The sequence below is a fragment of the Simochromis diagramma genome, unplaced genomic scaffold (genome assembly GCF_900408965.1).
Source record: "Simochromis diagramma unplaced genomic scaffold, fSimDia1.1 OVJJ01000413.1, whole genome shotgun sequence".
Classification (NCBI taxonomy): domain Eukaryota; kingdom Metazoa; phylum Chordata; class Actinopteri; order Cichliformes; family Cichlidae; genus Simochromis; species Simochromis diagramma.
Genome location: NW_024386948.1, coordinates 2,125,539 through 2,143,132, shown reverse-complemented (window position 1 = coordinate 2,143,132; position 17,594 = coordinate 2,125,539). Strand labels below are relative to the sequence as shown.

Here is a 17,594-nt window from a genome sequence, read left to right as displayed (position 1 = left end):
TAGCCCTGCGACAGACTGGCGACCTGTCCAGGGTGTACCCCGCCTCTCGCCCTATGACAGCTGGGATAGGCTCCAGCGCCCCCTGCAACCCTGAAAAAGGATAAGTGGAAGTGAATGGATGGATGGATGGATGAATGAATGCATTCACACTATCTGTCCAACATATGGGATGGTATTGGAACTTTAGTAGCATTAAATTCCATCCATCCATTTACTCAAAGGCAGAAAATTCCCAACATCCCAATCTGGAATAGGCTATGCTAGAACATCAAGGTGATAGCTCCTAGTTTTCCTTAGAACTTTCTTGATAGTGCCAACCACTGCACCACTGTGTAACCCCACTAAAGGTAGTCACCACAGTAGATCCACATGCTTGATTTGGCACAGCTTTTTACACCAGGTGCAATTCATGACTCGACGCTCCCATTTATCCAGGCTTGGGACCTGGATAGTGTATCTGGGATCAGCACTAGCAGTACACTAGCTTGTGACTCCCTGAGGCTGGGTTTGTGTCTCTGCCCACTCTTGACCCAAAGATCTCACATACGTAAGGCGAATGTTGAAACCACTACTCCAAGGAGCTGCTGCTGATTGCCCTCAGGATTGTGTTTTATCTCTGTTTTTGTTTATTTTGTATACCAACTCTTTTCCTAACAGACATTTATTAAGCATGCAGATGATCCAGATTTAGCAAGCCTCTTATATGATGGAGAGGAAGGACATGCGCCACTGAACATTTTATTAAATGGTGTGAGAGTGCAAATCTCATCCTCAACACCGCAAAGACAAAGGAAATGTCAGTTGATTTTAGGAGGAAACCATCAACCCAGCCCACTTTCATTACCAGAAAACTGATCCACACTGTGAACAAATACAAGCATCTTGGAGGTGTGCATAGACTGAAATACACTCATGGACTGACTGCCTGTGCAGCAAGGCACAGCAAAAAACATATTTTTCTGAGGAAAATGTTATCCTTCAAGGTGTATTCCAAAATACTTCCCATTTTCTGTTGTGTTGTTATTGAAAATGTTTTGACTTTATATTGTTTGTTGGTTTGGAAATGCCTCTGAGGCACAGAAAATGCAATTAGAAAGACAGTAACAAGTTGTTGTGTTTGCATTGCATTACCAAGTTTAGAAAGATTTTAAAGGGACCATAAATGATATGGAGCAAGGCAATCTATCTATCCATCATACTTTAGATCTTAAACAGACCATAAACCATTGATGATATTTATGACAGGTCGAATGAAAACAGGTGAAGAAGAAAGCAGGGCATCTGCAAGACTGACATGCCTGCTGGCACAGCCTCAAGACACACCCCATGCTTCCTGTTACGCGTCATACACGCCGCTGACCAGCACACACACACACTCGTACATTTGGTAGCGGCGGTGGTGACATTTGTGAAATCTCTCAGTGGATGATCATAAATCTCAGTTTTATGAGCATCTCTGCTGAACTCTGCTAACTGCTGACCGCATCGCCTTCAAGATCATGCAGCATCAAAACACGAGGGATGGCGGGGGGCTCAAACTCCATGAGAGCGTAGATTGATTTGCCTCACGAGGGCCGTGAAAGCCACTTACTGTTAGGGGGTCAGGCTTGTTTCTGTTTATAATAGTCTTTGTTCATTGCTGGACATTTAGCAGATGGCAGCATTTGCCCTTTTGGGATTTGGCTAAAAGTGTCACTGGTGCTAACGTTTAACCAATTTTGTGTAGCGCAGCTAAAGTAGAAAAGCAAAAAGATGAACACAAACCCCGCCTTTTTCCCCACAATACAAATATACACATTATTGTGCTGCCTCCCCCTCACCCCAACCTGTCATGGCAGATGGTTTTGCCAGAGGTTACTTCCTGTTAATAGGGAGTTTTTCCTTCCCACTTTCACCAACTGCTTGTTCATAGAGAGTTATCTGATATATGGAGTGTTCTTTGTTTTATTGTAGGATCTTTATCTTACAGTAAAGCACCTTGAGGTGCTGCTGTTGTAATTTGGTGCTGTATAATGGAGCAAGCGCAGCAATCAATACTGAAATACTCCAGGCTGGAATCCAATCAAGTCATTAGGAGTAGGTGGAGCCAGTGCCAAGTTCCTATACCTGATTTCTGGTGAAGAGACAAGCACAGCAGTGCTGTCTTGTTTTGTGAAAACTTCTAATGGAGCTGGGGTTTGTGTTCAGCTTTCTGCTTTTCTTCTTAGCTGGAAACTTCTGCTTCGCTACACAAAATTGGTTAAACGTCAGCACCAATGACACTTTTAGCCAAATCCCAAAAGAACAAGTGACAACAAGCTCGCAGCTGCCAAGATCACTGCAGACAGCCGGACGTCACTCGAGCGAGATGGAACAAAAGGATCCGGCCGGCTTTCCTGTCAGCTACCGGGTCAGGAGCCACCAGCTCAGGAAGCAAAAACCTTCCCAGCTGGAGCAGGGGGAGACCGTCCAAACTCAAGAGTTGTCACAATTGCAGGAACAAGACCCAGATCTAAACCTAGCAGTCAAGCAGAAATCAAAGGTAGTGTAAAAAAAATTATTATTATTATTATTTTTGGACAGCTACATAGCAATTATTGAATTCTCTGGACTATATAATCCATTCGGATGATATTCCAGGTTCCAGTGAAGTTTGAGGAGCAGGTTCCTGTGCCAGCTGACAGTGTGGTGGTGCACTGTGACGAAGTAGAGGTCACCATTGAGGTCAAGCGAAACTTCCTAGGTAATGGCTGCCCATTATTTGTTTAAATTGATCGAATTTGCAGGGGGTTTTTTTTCCTTTTTTTTTTTTTTATCCGCTGTGGCACCGGCACAGGTCCACTTAACATACCTTCTGCTCTGATGTCTAAAAAGGAAAGGTTTAGATTAGAGGCCCAAATTGGAAAATTGAATGGAACAGTGAAGATGGGATACTCACTGCTGATTACTGCAAATGGCACAGACAATGTTCTCGGTGATCAATATTACGTTTCCTCTTATTTCTTCACTCTGTGAAAGGGCATTTGGCTTGTCTGTCGGGTGCTCGAATGCTGATTTTTTTTACAGCAGTGCATTAAGAAACTTTTCTGTTTGTCCTGTGGCTGAACCTCCACTCCTCGTGAGTGTTATTGACTGGAGAAGAATAAAATGGCCTCAGGTAATGGTCTCGATTTAAGCTGCGCCTTCTCCGCTTTGTTCTTAGGAAACGGTCAGTTGATCCGTCCGAGTGATCTGACCTTAGGAGACTGCGCTGCGGTAGACACTGAGAAACTCGTCCTGGGGTTTCAAACAGAGCTGGAGGGCTGCGGCAGCACAGTGACGGTGTGTGGCGCTCCGTTTTCTCAGGCCTATTTATTATTGTGCATTTCACTTCACTCTTAACTGTTTAATACTTTCTTCAGATGACTGAAGAAGCCATCATCTACACATTTACTCTGATGTACTCTCCGACTCCGATTAGCAACACTTTCATTTTAAAGACCAACCCTGTTGAAGTGGTAATTCAGTGCCACTACAAAAGGTAACGCCTTGTGGTTTACCCCCCATGCTCGTTAGAGATTCATTCTAAATGTCTGTAAAAGGATAAATGTAATCCATGTGATGTCAGAAGCTATGAGTCTTTGAAGCTATGAGTTCAGCATTTTGCCTTCTCCTCTCTGTTGCTGGAGGGGATGGATGGATAGGAGAGACCAAACCTAAGGCAGCTATGTCCAAGTGCCTTTTTTTTTTTTTTCTCTAAATATTCAGTTTAATTCATTTTTATTTATATAGCAGCAAATGACAACACCAAGATGCTTTATATTGTCAGGTAAAGACCCTACAGTAATGGAGAGAAAACCTCAACAATTAGGCAACCCTCTATGCGCAAGCACTTTGCTACAGTGGGAAGGAAAAACTCCCTTTTACCAGGAAGTAACCTCCAGAAGTACTAGCTTTAAGGAAGGGCAGCCATCTGTAGCAACCAGTTCGGGGTGAGGGGAAAGAGGCAGGAATCGTATTATATTCAATAAAAGTTGTACCACATGATTGAAACATAAAGATATTTATCTTTTTCAACTGACATTTATGCAATCATTAGACCTTTTGTACCAAGAGGAATTCACCCTCCTTTCTCATTACTTTCACTTCCCTGAGCCTGATGGTCGTCCAAATTTCCTAGAGTATACAAATCTAGCTGTTAGCACAGGTTGTACAGAGTTACCTCCAGGGCTTATGAATCTGTAGCACCCTGTCAGTATTACCATCTATAGGTGTCAGGATGCATGATGTCTCACACCAGTAACAGAGAACTGTAGCTTAAACTGGTTTAAAGTGCATCCTACAGTGTATATAGTACTAAAAATGCCCCTAAAGTCCTAAACTCGCCTTGGTGAGCCATGCACAAACCCCTTTTTATAGGTATGTTTACCTGCAGATGTTTAACTCCTATCTTTCTGTCCATGGCGTGAATATTCTTCATCCTTGGTGGGGCTCTCTCGAGTGAAACGCCCCTCCTTCCTGTAATTGTCTTCACAGGAGGCATTACGTAAACAGCGATGCCTTGAGACCCACCTCGAAGCCGTTTGCGTCCCTCATGCAAGTGGAACAGCGGCTGCACTTCTCCCTGCATCTCATGACAGGTGAGGGCAGGTCAGAAATGACAAACTTGGAGCTTATGTTCTGAGGGGAAGAGAAACTTTTGATGTGCACCAGCCGGTCTGGCTAATTTCCCCGGCGACAGGCGTAATTGCAATCACTCGAGGCCTCGCGGTCTTCGTCGCGACTGTTAAAGATGCTAAACACCGGCTTGATAAACAGGAGTGAAACTTTTGCATGGTGATGAGCTGAAATTACATGCCTCGTAGGTCGCAGCTGACCCGACGGGGTCACTCGCACAATGGAGTGATCAATATACTGCTGATTGTGTGTTTTCTAATTAATTCTAAGCTATGCGCTGCAGACAGGCACCGCACCACACTGGTGTTCATCATCGTCATCATATGAGCAGAACCGTACTCCAGCTCTGATTTACTTACTATAAACCTGTCTGGACTGGATGCAGTTATAAAGGAAATTATGAAAGTTTTAAACTAGTTTTTAAAGGCACAGACCTCATTTGTGTTTCCTACTCAGGTTAATGATTCATTTATTGTCCTCTTTAAAGTATTTTTCTCTTACTGTTCCAGTACCGATATCCTACTGTCTGCTGAAACAGTGCCACACTCTCTCCCACGGGCATCATTTTAGTTTCATCTAATCGGATTGATGGCCCCAGCATTACACTCATACTTTTTTCCTCTGTATTTGATTAGAGGACTGGCAGTCGCAGAGGCCTTCCAGCGTTTATTTCCTGAATGACGTGATGCACATTGAGGCGGCGGTCCTCAGGGGTAACCACGTACCTCTGAGGGTCTACGTGGACAGCTGCGTGGCCACTGCGAACCCAGATCCATACTCACAACCCAGATACAGCCTCATTAACAACCACGGGTGAGAAGCTGTGGATCGTCTGTGGAATATTGTACCTTAAAGTGACACTAAATGCGAACAGTCACTGCCTGTATTTGTTTCAAAGAGTCCGCTAGACATAATAATCAAGACTTACTGTTAGGGTTACAGTTGTGTAACAAATGGTGCATATAATCAGCAGACTTATGCATGTAAAACTCACACCTGTTCTTTTTTTCCAAACATGAGATGTTTAACTGACGCTAAGCTGACGGGATCCAAGTCTTACTTCATGCCGAGGAGCCACGAGGATAAACTCCACTTCCAGCTGAAGGCCTTCAGGTTCCACCAAGATGACAGGAAGACTGTAAGTAGTATAAAGATGTGTTTATGCAGTTTTGAAACTACTGATCACATATCCTGAAGCTACTATAGAGAGGTGCGATTTGCAGCACCTGAGGTGTTAGTTTAACCACTTTACTTTTTTCTTCTTGCCTTCTGTTAGTTTTTATATATAGCAAGCCGACACCTTATATATATGTGTTTTGAAAGTGTTGTTTCAAGGCTACAGTATCCTCAGAAGCTTTGTGTGGAAATGGAGGAAATGAATGCCCTTTGTGGTAACCATTGATAACCATTTTATAGGTTTAGGATCCCTGCCATAAATATGAGCCAGTATCAACTCCAGAAAACCTTTTCTTGTGTGCCTTTTACGTCAGCGTTGGATCGTAACATTACATTAACTTTGATCAGTTTGCCATTTAGAAACCGTTACCTCCCAAATGCAGCAAGCCACTTTGAATCCATAAGAGCCTAAAAACTTTGCTATTGATGTGCTAATGCGAAACGGGCTAACGTTGTTTGTGAAAACACCGGGCTGTGGAGGACAAAGAGTGCCAAAATTAAAAGGTTATAAAGAAATTATTCGTTATGAAATGCGCCACAGTGACATCCCAAGGAATTGGAGGAAAGCTTATATGAATTATGTTTCGTATTTATTTGTATTTGCTTTAATTTTATGAATTTTTAAATCAAATTTTCATTTTATTTTCCCGTCTCTTCCTTTTTGTATCTTTAGAATTTTCCATTTATATTTAAATAATTACAGTTTCATTTTGTTAGACAGGAAATGCAATAGGAAGTAATTATAATTATATTTAATTGTTTTGAAGGTTTATTTCAGAATTCTCGTTCCCTACATTTCTTCCTTCTACATTTCTCATGTGCTTCTGTATACACGGGCTCTTCTGGGGGAACGATGAGGTATTCCCAAGTAATTCTAGAGATATAATCTGTCCAGCAGGTCCTGGGTCTGCCATGGGGCCTGATCCCAGGGTTACAAACTCAAAACGCCTCATCTGGGTAGTTTCCAGATGCCTGAACTTTTTTGAACTAGCTCCTTTTTGATATGGAGAAGTATAAACTCTACCCTAATCTCCTCCTGAATGACAAAACTCAAATGTCTAAAGGAGAGACCTGACCACCTTTTAGAACAAGTTTATTTCTGCAATTTGTATCCATAGTCTCCTTCTTTTGGTTACTACCCAGATCCCGTTATCATAAGTGAAGGTAGGAATGTACAGTGGCTTGCAAAAGTATTCGGCCCCCTTGAACTTTTCCACATTTTGTCACATTACAGCCACAAACATGAATCAATTTTATTGGAATTCCACGTGAAACACCAACACAAAGTGGTGTACAGAAGTGGAACGAAAATCATACATGACTCCAAACATTTTTTACAAATAAATAACTGCAAAGTGGGGTGTGCGTAATTATTCAGCCCCCTGAGTCAATACTTTGTAGAACCACCTTTTGCTGCAGTTACAGCTGCCAGTCTTTTAGGGTCTGTCTCTACCAGCTTTGCACATCTACAGACTGAAATCCTTGCCCATTCTTCTTTGCAAAACAGCTCCAGCTCAGTCAGATTAGATGAACAGCAGTTTTCAGATCTTGCCACAGATCCTCGATTGGATTTAGATCTGGACTTTGACTGGGCCATTCTAACACATGGATATGTTTTGTTTTAAACCGTTCCATTGTTGCCCTGGCTTTATGTTTAGGGTCGTTGTCCTGCTGGAAGGTGAACCTCCACCCCAGTCTCAAGTCTTTTGCAGACTCAAAGAGGTTTTCTTCCAAGATTGATGGAGCCAAATACAGGGCAATCTTCCCATCAACTCTGACCAGCTTCCTGTCCCTGCTGAAGAGAAGCCCCCCCCCAGAGCATGATGCTGGCGCCCCCATATTTGACAGTGGGGATGGTGTGTTTAGAGTGATGTGCAGTGTTAGTTTTCCACACAGAGCGTTTTGCATTTTGAACAAAAAGTTCCATTTTGGTCTCATCTGACCAGAGCACCTTCTTCCACATGTTTGCTGTGTCCCCCACATGGCTTGTGGCAAACTGCAAACAGGACTTCTTATGGTTTTCTGTTAACAATGGCTTTCTTCTTGCCACTCTTCCATACAGACCAACTTTGTGCAGTGCACGACTAATAGTTGTCCTATGGACAGATTCCCCCACCTGAGCTGTAGATCTCTGCAGCTCGTCCAGAGTCACCATGGGCCTCTTGGCTGCATTTCTGATCAGCGCTCTCCTTGTTCGGCCTGTGAGTTTAGGTGGACGGGCTTGTCTTGGTAGGTTTACAGTTGTGCCGTACTCCTTCCATCTCTGAATGATCGCTTGAACAGTGCTCCGTGGGATGTTCAAGGCTTGGGAAATCTTTTTGTAGCCTAAGCCTGCTTTAAATTTCTCAATAACTTTATCCCTGACCTGTCTGGTGTGTTCTTTGGACTTCATGGTGTTGTTGCTCCCAATATTCTCTTAGACAACCTCTGAGGCCGTCACAGAGCAGCTGTATTTGTACTGACATTAGATTACACACAGGTGCACTCTATTTAGTCATTAGCACTCATCAGGCAATGTCTATGTGCAACTGACTGCACTCAGACCAAAGGGGGCTGAATAATTACGCACACTCCACTTTGCAGTTATTTGTAAAAAATGTTTGGAATCATGTATGATTTTCGTTCCACTTCTCACGTGTACACCACTTTGTGTTGGTCTTTCACCTGGAATTCCAATAAAATTGATTCATGTTTGTGGCGGTAATGTGACAAAATGTGGAAAAGTTCAAGGGGGCCGAATACTTTTGCAAGCTACTGTATATTGCCCACGAGTACTGAAGTAAATAAATCGCAAATTGTGTGATAAAGGGGTTTTTGTTTAATTTCTTGGTCCATTTAATGGCATATTTGTTTTGAGTCAAATAGTTTTTTGTTTTTTTTTTTTTTTTAAATTATGGCAGTTTTGGCTCTCCATACCTGTCAGGACTACTGATGCAGTTTGTCATATTTTGCACAGCAATAGCACATCCATTTTGAACACTAATACATTTCCATGTCGTTTAACTTTCTCATAGCTCTACATCACATGTCAGCTGAAAGCAACGCCAGTCTCTGCACCTGTCGACTCGGAGCACAAAGCCTGCTCATTCCTGTCTGAAGCTAAGAGGTCAGTTTACACAAAGATTGCTCTACTGTACAGGTGTTTGCCTTCAGATTCGTTGCCATGGCTCTAATGCTAATGCAAAGCTTTGCTGCGCTTCCTCCTAACAATGCATTTTCGGCTCTGGACAGATGGGTGGCATCAGGTGGAGACAATAAGGTGTGTAGCTGCTGTGAGACCAGCTGCGGCACGCAGAGATGGAAAAGAAGCCTTGCAGCAAATGATGGTACAGTTTGCAGAAGCGACGCTACATGACAACCTGGGACAGGTCCTGAACATGTGATGCCGGCCCAGTGGGGGGGAAATTATGCTATTCTAACCACTTTCATTATGAAAAGCATTTGCATATGCAGAATCTGTTGATTTAATTTTTGCAAACATTATTTTAAAAAGGTGTTTTTTGTTAAGGGGCTGTGACTAGCTGATACGAGGCTGTCTAAAATGCCATAAAAGTAGCAAACATACATCTTTTAGAAGTACTTTTTTTGTATTTAGTTTAAATGCATTCATTTGGAGTATAATGCAATCAGCCACAAACCTACACAAGCAGAGGTTCCACCCGTGTTTAGACGAGCTTGCTTGCACTCATTTGGCACACATGCCATTTATGTGGTGGATTGATTTTGAGTTAATCCCTTTAATTGTCCAACCAATCAGTCGTGTCGGGAATGGTTTACTCAGCTGGCTAAATGCACTAAGAAGATTGTTGTTTCCCTTCCAGCCCATATTGGATTTGCTTATTTTTATGCAGCTCTGCGGTGGGAGGGGACGGCTGCTCTTGGCCCCATCCTGCTGGAGGAGAACGTTCTGGAAGAGGGGTCGACTGAGCCGCTTGAGCTTCCTCCAGAACCAGTTTCTCTGCAGCAGACACAAGAAGTCACTCGAGCTGGTTAGACACCCACAAAACAACTCTAGGGGGTTTTAAAAAAACACTCTCTGACTTGACTTTATTCCCACTCCCTTGAGTTTTCTCTCAACTGCTAATAGAAGTGGTAATATTTGTCTTCTGTGTCCTCATCCTCCCTTTTTCAGCCTTGTTTTCAGCAGTAGCCCTGCTGTGTGGAGTCTGGATGGCGCTTGCTGTGGTGTTAGTTTTCACCAGCACTGTGATTTGCAGCAGACCTCGCAAACCCACTGGATACTCTGTTTGCACCTGATTTAAGAAAATAAAGCATTCATACCCATGCCTCGATCTTTGTTTTCCTCCCTTTGAGTATAGATCAAGGACCAGAGGTCTATTTAACCAAAGTTCATTATGCAATGGATATAAATTCCAAATTCGAACATGGGGGTTATCGAGGTTCTCCACAGCTAAACTTTTTCTGCTTTCACTTCTGCTTGGTGGCATCCACAGTGATGCTTGCATGCTTAGGTACTCTTGGGGTTAAGGGGCTGTGCTGGAGTGGCCAGCCTTGCGAGAAAATGACTTGGCCATAAAATGTACACTGTTAACACAACATGTTTTATATTACTCTATCAATCAGTATCCTTTAATACCAGGCAGGGTCTTACATTGAGCCTGCTTCAAGGTGTGAACACATTACTGTATGTGATTCAGAGTTTTCATATGGCGCAGGGCGGGTGTGGCCACTGCCCGACCTTTATTGTAAATCCAATATGATTTTGAACAAACTAGAATGTAAAAACGCACCAAAGGAAAAGTACTCGAGGTATAAAATGAGCCTGGGTGCAGACTCCTTTTGCTAAATTCATGCATGGATGATTTGGTTGGTTTTTTTTTTTTTTTTTTTTTTTCTCCCCCCCCCCCCTCCAAGCTTGTCCAGCCGCTGCCCTGTTCGCTGGGAGCTAATTTAATACACGCCATTACTACCAAGCTGCCGTGCAATTCACTTGAGCTGCTTGAGATTTTTCCATCTTTGTAATAATCCACATCTAAAACAAAGAGAACTCCGGAGGGGGGAAAAAAATGGTAAAAGTAGCTGCACTGACAACACACTGCGAGGTAAAATAAAAAGTACCATTCCAGGAACAATAGTCATATTTTTAGACTCGGCCCATTTTCATGTTTTTTGTTTTGTGTGTGTGTGTGTGTGTGTGTGTGTGTCCCCTTTAATTCACCCCCCTCCAGCTTTCTGCCAGTGGTGGAGTATTCATGAAATGGGGCTCATCATGAACTGTTGCTCACAAGCCCGGGAAGACGAATAGACATAATTAAAAAGCCCATAAAGGCGAGAGCAGGGGCTTTTATTACAGTAATATGTGAAGGCCTTGGTTTAATGGGGTGTTTGTTCCTATGTGCAGGGCTGACGGCTGTGCTAGTTTACTGCCAGAGCGATGCTGACCGCCCCCACCCTCCCCATCTCCAGCACACCAGAGGCTAATAAAAAGCCATACCTAACGATGCACCAGCAGGACGCATGACAGCGACAAGCATGCACACTCTGAGGCACAGTGATGGACACTAACACACTAGACACGAACCTCTTTCTGCAAAAAGCTAGAGAACAAAGAGGCGAGAACAGGAAACCAGTGGCCACATGTTCCAACAGAATGGCTTACTTTTGCAGTCTGAGGACGCACAATTGGCTTTGCATTCACTGGTAAACATATTTGCCTTTTTCATAATGGAAATAGCAACTAATACTTTTGCCCATTTGGAGGGAATGTGAAAAGTGAGATTGACATTTTCTTAGCAGCTCGCATCCAGAAGACACATTAGCTTTATTTTAATATTCACTCTACTTTTTAGTCTCTGCCAGCGTGAGAGAAAAATACTCTTCTTTAAGTCATAAATGCTGATTGCATTCTGTTGTTTAGTCCATTTAGAGCTAGACTAAACTTAAACCACGGGTGCTGAAATAAGCTAAAACACTTTGTAGAGTTGGGTTTGTCTCTACTTAAAGTCTCAGGTACAGGCATAGATTTTGGATGTATGTGAAATGTAATCTGAGCCTACATATTCACTGTTAAATCTAAACTTTTATTCTTAAATGCGTTCATTTTGGACTTTGATAACAGAATTGTGTTTTTAAAGAATTTCCTTCTGGGCTGAACCACCTCTTTTTCTTTTTTTTTAAAACAACACTGTGTGCTAAAAGTTTTTTTTAGGACTGCAGACACAACAGATTTGCACCTGGAATTTCTATTGAGCCTTACTGGTGTGATACATGTGGAATGTAGCTTGGCCTCAAAAAGCAAGGCATTGCAATCACCAGCCACCTTATTAGTGAGAGAGTGCAAATCAGAATTGCCTTAATTCTTTTGTGGTATAGACTGAGCAAGGTGATGGAAGCATTTTTCAGAGATTTGGGTCACATCAACAAGATTGCATCACACAGCTGCTTAAGATTGGTTGGCTTCATATCGATGATGAGAATCTCCCGTTCCACCACAGCCCAGAGGTTCTCTGTTGGATTGAGATCTGGTGACTGTGGAGGCCAGTTAAGTACAGCCAACTCATGAAACCAATTTGAGATGTGACCTTTGTGACACGGTGTGTTAGTCTGTTGCTATCATTAGATGGGCACTCTGTGGACATAGACATGGTCAGCAACAGTTCTCAGGTAGGCTGTGGTGATTAAATGTATCCCCACACCATTATACCACCAGCAGCCTGATCCATTTATACGAGGCAGGACGGATTCAGAGTGTTTATGCCAAATTCTGTCTCTACCAGAAGCAGAACTCCAGACTCATCAGACCAGGGAATTATTTCTTTCCTCTTTCTTCCCCAATTTGATCTTCAGTTCAAACTTCAGAAGATCGCCTTGACCACGTCTACATACCTAAATGCATTGAGCTGGTGCCGTGTGATTGGCTGATCACATATCAATGGTTAGTTAGTGCCTAACGTGTGTGTGAACGAGTGTGTGCAGCTTCACAGACGCTGGATTGTGATTTTAATGTTATCTTTGTACTATTTTTAGTTGAATCTAAAGTTTAAATAAAGTTAAAGTCAACACACCGCAAAGTAACAGGTGGAGCTGAGCCTCCCGTTCGCAGGTGGCAAATAAAACTGAACCCTAGCTACATCCACGCTTCTAATATAAACTGAAGTCATTTGATGCTTTATTTCATTCTGGTAAATCGGCACATCTACCACGTTTCATTTAGCCGGCATGGGGCTCTTTTCTCCATTACAATCTAAATTCCACATGCGGGCTGAAAAGACAAGTGTGTTTTTTACAAACTCACCCCAAAAAAACAAGCCTGCAGCTTTTGGAGGAGTCAACAGAGTGTAAAACGTGTTAATGTGTTGTTATGGCCACATCAGATCATCATCATCATCATCATACTGAAGATGGTTGCCCACCCACAGATGTCTAACGGTTATAGAGGCATGGACTCAAGTTGACAAGCACAATGGTTGAGAGTCCTGAATCAGCCGTTTTCCCCAACAGGATGTGTGACCCTAAGGGCACAAGTGCACACACACCCACTCACACACACACACACACTCAGAGCACACGGCCTCTTTTACTCTCATGTACACACACATACACGCGGGCCATCAAAAGTAATGGTGTGCGTCCAGTGGCAGGCAGGGAGAGTCCTCTCATGTCTGGGAGCCATAACGATATTATTGCTGTAGATGGAGCGTGCTGGGGAATATTGTTCCACACCATTGGTATGCTGCAGACGTCCTCTCATAGCACACATTGGTGGTGATGACAGAAGTTGGTATTAACACCAGACCTGTTGGTTGATGTTTTTGACAAGAAACCACAGCGTGCTGATTCCTCCTTGAGACAAGAAAACTGCTGTTATTTTCAACAGGAGCTGTGATGGTGTTGTTTTTTTTTCATTTAACAAAGACAGACACAGGGGACCATTATCAAAGAGATTGTGATGTGTTATTACACTCAGCTTTTGAAATTCAAGGCAGACGACTCTATCATTTACTAGATCCTATCTGACCTAAAATATTCGCTCCTTTTTTTGAATGCAGATAAATATCAAAGGCTGTTTAATTTAATCCATGAATACTCATTGTGTTATTATATTCCTCTCATACAGATTGCACCGTTTACAGCCAGCCATGGTGTGGAGAGCGTGCGTGCACGCAAACATGCACGCCACCTCTGTCCAGACCCATGATTAACCCTCTTAATTAAGAGTGAAAAAAACTTCCAAACGAAGGAAATGGATTTAATTAGCCTGATCTTAGCCCGGGAACGTGTGCACACCCTAAGACACACATACACAAGTACCGGCGTGCACACACACAAAACAATTAAGCCTCTTTTATCCAGGCTAATGGCTTCAGTGACTCAGAGCCTTTCTTATTAAGACTATCAATAATATGCTGATTACATGCATCCACCGGACTCCTTTATCGGGGCACAAAGGGACAAGTGTGCGTCTCTGAGGTTTCAGGGGTGTGGCGGTCTGTCTGTGCGACCTTATCTACTGAAATAGACATTTGGATTGTTTGGCTGGAGAAGCAAAAAGAGTTTTCGGTTTGCCGTGCCTTTATTTTCTGCCGTTTATCTTATCAAAGAGGCCACGTGTGTCTTTCACACTGAGGAAATGCCTATGAAGTTAGCTGAGGGCATTATGGAGGCAAGATAATAGACTGAGAAGTGATGGTGGCTGGAGGGGTGTAGATCTGTCTACTTGTCAGACTGCATGCCACCAGCCCCTGCTTCCTTTCAGTCCAATAAGTTCCTGCCTGCCTGTAAACCTGCTGGTCTTTCATTGTCTGTAGTTTGTCCATTTTCTGATTTTATCCAAATCTTGTACACACACACACACACACACATATATATATATATATATGTACGTATAGATAGATAGATAGATATGCCTAACTATTTCCAATACTGTAGCAATTATTTACCATAAACATTTTGATTATATTCTCTCATTGTATGAGTTTATTCACCAAGTTCAACAGTGTTAGCTCCTTTTTAAAGAAAGTTTCACTAACGCTAGCTAACAGAAGTTAGCAAAAGCTAATAGCAACTAACAGAGGCTAATACCAGCTAACAGAGGCTAATTGCAACCAGTGGTGGCAAAAAACATTGACTTGTACTGAACTCACACGGTTTACAGATTCCTCTTGAATAAATAGATGTGGACACCTGGCATATTTCTGAGGCAAACAGCAGAGTAACAGTATACACACACAACAGATGAGCAATGCTAAAGTGGTTTGTCCTTCAGCAGCCACCATAGCTAGGATTATGCACTTTAATTTGGATGGGTAAGAAAACAGAACATGAACCACAGGAACAGCCTGAGTAATATGTCCACTGGTGAAGCTGTGGTTCAAGACGTACTGCAGCAGGACCTCTACTAATCCAAAGGTTGGTGGTTTAATCCCCGGCTACTCCAATCTGCATGCTAGCACTGGGCAGGATACTGAACCCCGAGTATGTGTTTGTGGTTAAAAAGTACTTCTATGAATGGGTGAACGAGGCATATCGAATAAAGTGCTTTGAGCACTCTAGTAGAGTATAAAAGTGCTATATAAGAACCAGCCCATTTACCAATACATTGGAGGCTTATCAGCTGCCAGAATTGTGCTATACAGGGCTGATTTTACATCCCCAGCAGGACATCCTCCTAGAGTGGGTACCTAGCACATTTCTTGTGCCCTTGTTTCTTGTGTCCACATGTGCACACATATCTCATCAAATGTTTGATATATTAGCACAAGTACAGATTAATATTGGGCATCACAGCCTATATTTAAAATTGCAACAAAGCTGCAAGGCTTTTCAGCTCACAGGAAGTAAAACATAAAAAGTTGAAATTTAAAAAACGCCTTTAAATGTACTCTAAGTAACTGGAGCCACTTGTTGCCATTAAAGCGCATAGTTGCTGAGCACTTAGAGGTTTTCATGTTCTTCATGTATAAAATAAATGTTTCTTTGTTACCTCATATGCAAAGGTGTCTGTTTAAGCATGTTTGAGGCAGAGATAATAAAGCAAAATAGACAGACGTCTGTCACACAGGCAGGAAGACAATGGGTCTGTGCTTTGACCTTCAGTCTCTTCCTGTTGTAAGAGACACTGGGGTCTCTCCCAGAGGAGGAAAGAGGGAAGTAGTGGCTTGACCTGCAGTGCCACACCTTTACTCCCCCCCCATAATGTATCCCCAGACATCCCTGATGGAGGCTCTCTGATCTCTTTTTTTCCACTTGATGCTATTGTGAAATTTGTTTTGTCATTCAGGCTCTAAGGGTCCCGTGGGGCCACCTATGGCGCTGGCAGACAGACCTTTACACGGTTCCCAGCCTGGAGTTTCCTACCTCTGACCGTAAACGCTGAGGACATACCAAGATGTCAATTCGAGATACATCTTCAGTATTGCCTAGACGTCTTTGTTAGACTTTACAGCGAGAGAAGATTTGTCCTAAAGAATTGTTTGTGCTCGATGGTGACACTAACTTGAGATCTCACACTTTCAAGCCCTGTTCTTTTTCAGCCTACTGAACTAATTGACGTCAAACTTAACCAGTCCATTCCCTGTGGTTATGATGCTGACACTGTGGACAGAGGAGTCAAATTTGTAGCAGTCTCACATGTCAAGTTCACCATTCAAACAAATGAGGCATAATTCTAGATGCAAATCTGGAAATACGAGTCTGTCTCTATTCACAGCTGTTCACAGCCGTGTAATAACCATTACATTAGCCATTGTCACAAGAAATCAATGACAGATGCATTTAAATCCTTTGCAGTAACTTGTCACTTGGTAAGAGACGATCCTACTAGACATCTAGTCTACGTACAAACGTTTTCATCTGTCCAGATCGGTTCAATTTTTCAAACAGTTTGACCAGAGATATAATGTCTGGGTCTCAACCATGTTTGCTGGGCTGTCACTTAAAACAGCCAAACCTGTAATTACACCTAACTTTACTCACCGGATGCCTAAAAAGTTTTGCAAATGTTTTCATTTCATTCGATTACAAGTCTTTTTTTTTTCTTGCAAAGGCTTTTAGACCTAAGCAGGTAATTTATATAAACACTGACCCACCAATTGCATTTGTCATAAAGGGAGAAAACACCAGAGCGTTCATTATTTGACTAACTTTTGGAGCCAGCCTCAAGTGGCCATTTGAGGAACTGCAGCAACTTCTTAAATGGCTTGATGTTTAGTCCTGGATGTTGTTGTTGGGCCAAATGAATTAAATGAATTACATTTCTCATTGAATTAATTTAGAAAAATTCACATTCAAATTATTCTTGCAAATCCATCCATCCATCATTTTCTGCTTACCCAGTTAAGGAGCCCTTCTCAGCTGTTATAGCACAAGAGGCTGGGTACACCCTGGAAAGGTTACCAGTCTTTTGCAAAGCTTACAAAGAGAGAGAGACGTCAGTCACACTCACATTGATGCCTACAGCCAATTTAGCATCACCAGTTAACCCAACATTGCATGTGTTTGGACTGTGGGAGGAAGCCGGAGTACCGGGAGAGCGCGCAGGCACAGAGAGAACATGAAACCTCCACAGAGATTTGAACCCAGCATCTACCACTGTTAGATTAAAAATAAAGCCCCTTGTTTAGACTTCGCTTGTCTTTCTACATCCTGTGTTTCCCATGATGTTGCCCAATTCGCGATTAGTCTCACAAATAGTATCCTGACCCACAAGTATTACTTAAAGGTTCATTTGGTTGCTTTTAAAATTTTCAGTGAAGTCAAATATCTTGGGGGAACCATGTGAAGTAATGTTCAGAATAAAAATAGGGACAGCCCGTGTCTGCATG

General features: G+C 42.6%; 1 protein-coding gene across 2 annotated transcripts; it reads left to right on the top strand.

The window, feature by feature from the left end:
- The first annotated feature begins 2,109 nt into the window (after positions 1-2,109).
- Positions 2,110-10,101, top strand: LOC120737606 (zona pellucida sperm-binding protein 3-like). Of its 2 annotated transcripts, none has more exons than XM_040038409.1 (11): positions 2,110-2,521; positions 2,620-2,722; positions 3,182-3,300; positions 3,381-3,499; positions 4,495-4,598; positions 5,271-5,448; positions 5,656-5,773; positions 8,826-8,917; positions 9,043-9,137; positions 9,633-9,800; positions 9,944-10,101. In XM_040038409.1, the coding sequence occupies exons 1-11, from the start codon at positions 2,165-2,167 to the stop codon at positions 10,066-10,068; spliced, it is 1,578 nt and encodes a 525-aa protein (XP_039894343.1). In that variant the 5' UTR covers positions 2,110-2,164; the 3' UTR covers positions 10,069-10,101. The 2 variants fall into 2 exon arrangements, with proteins under 2 accessions (XP_039894343.1, XP_039894344.1); XM_040038410.1 differs by having other exon boundaries at positions 2,111-2,521; positions 9,663-9,800.
- Positions 10,102-17,594: the final 7,493 nt, after the last annotated feature.

What these genes read in the sequence shown, in the direction of transcription:
- LOC120737606 (XM_040038409.1), top strand. Translation starts at nt 2,165, where the DNA reads ATGGAGCTGGGGTTTGTGTTCAGCTTTCTGCTTTTCTTCTTAGCTGGA. An exon ending in CTCCCTGCATCTCATGACAG is followed by an intron (nt 4,599 to 5,270) that starts GTGAGGGCAGGT and finishes GTATTTGATTAG; the next exon opens with AGGACTGGCAGTCGCAGAGG. An exon ending in TTCCTGTCTGAAGCTAAGAG is followed by an intron (nt 8,918 to 9,042) that starts GTCAGTTTACAC and finishes GGCTCTGGACAG; the next exon opens with ATGGGTGGCATCAGGTGGAG.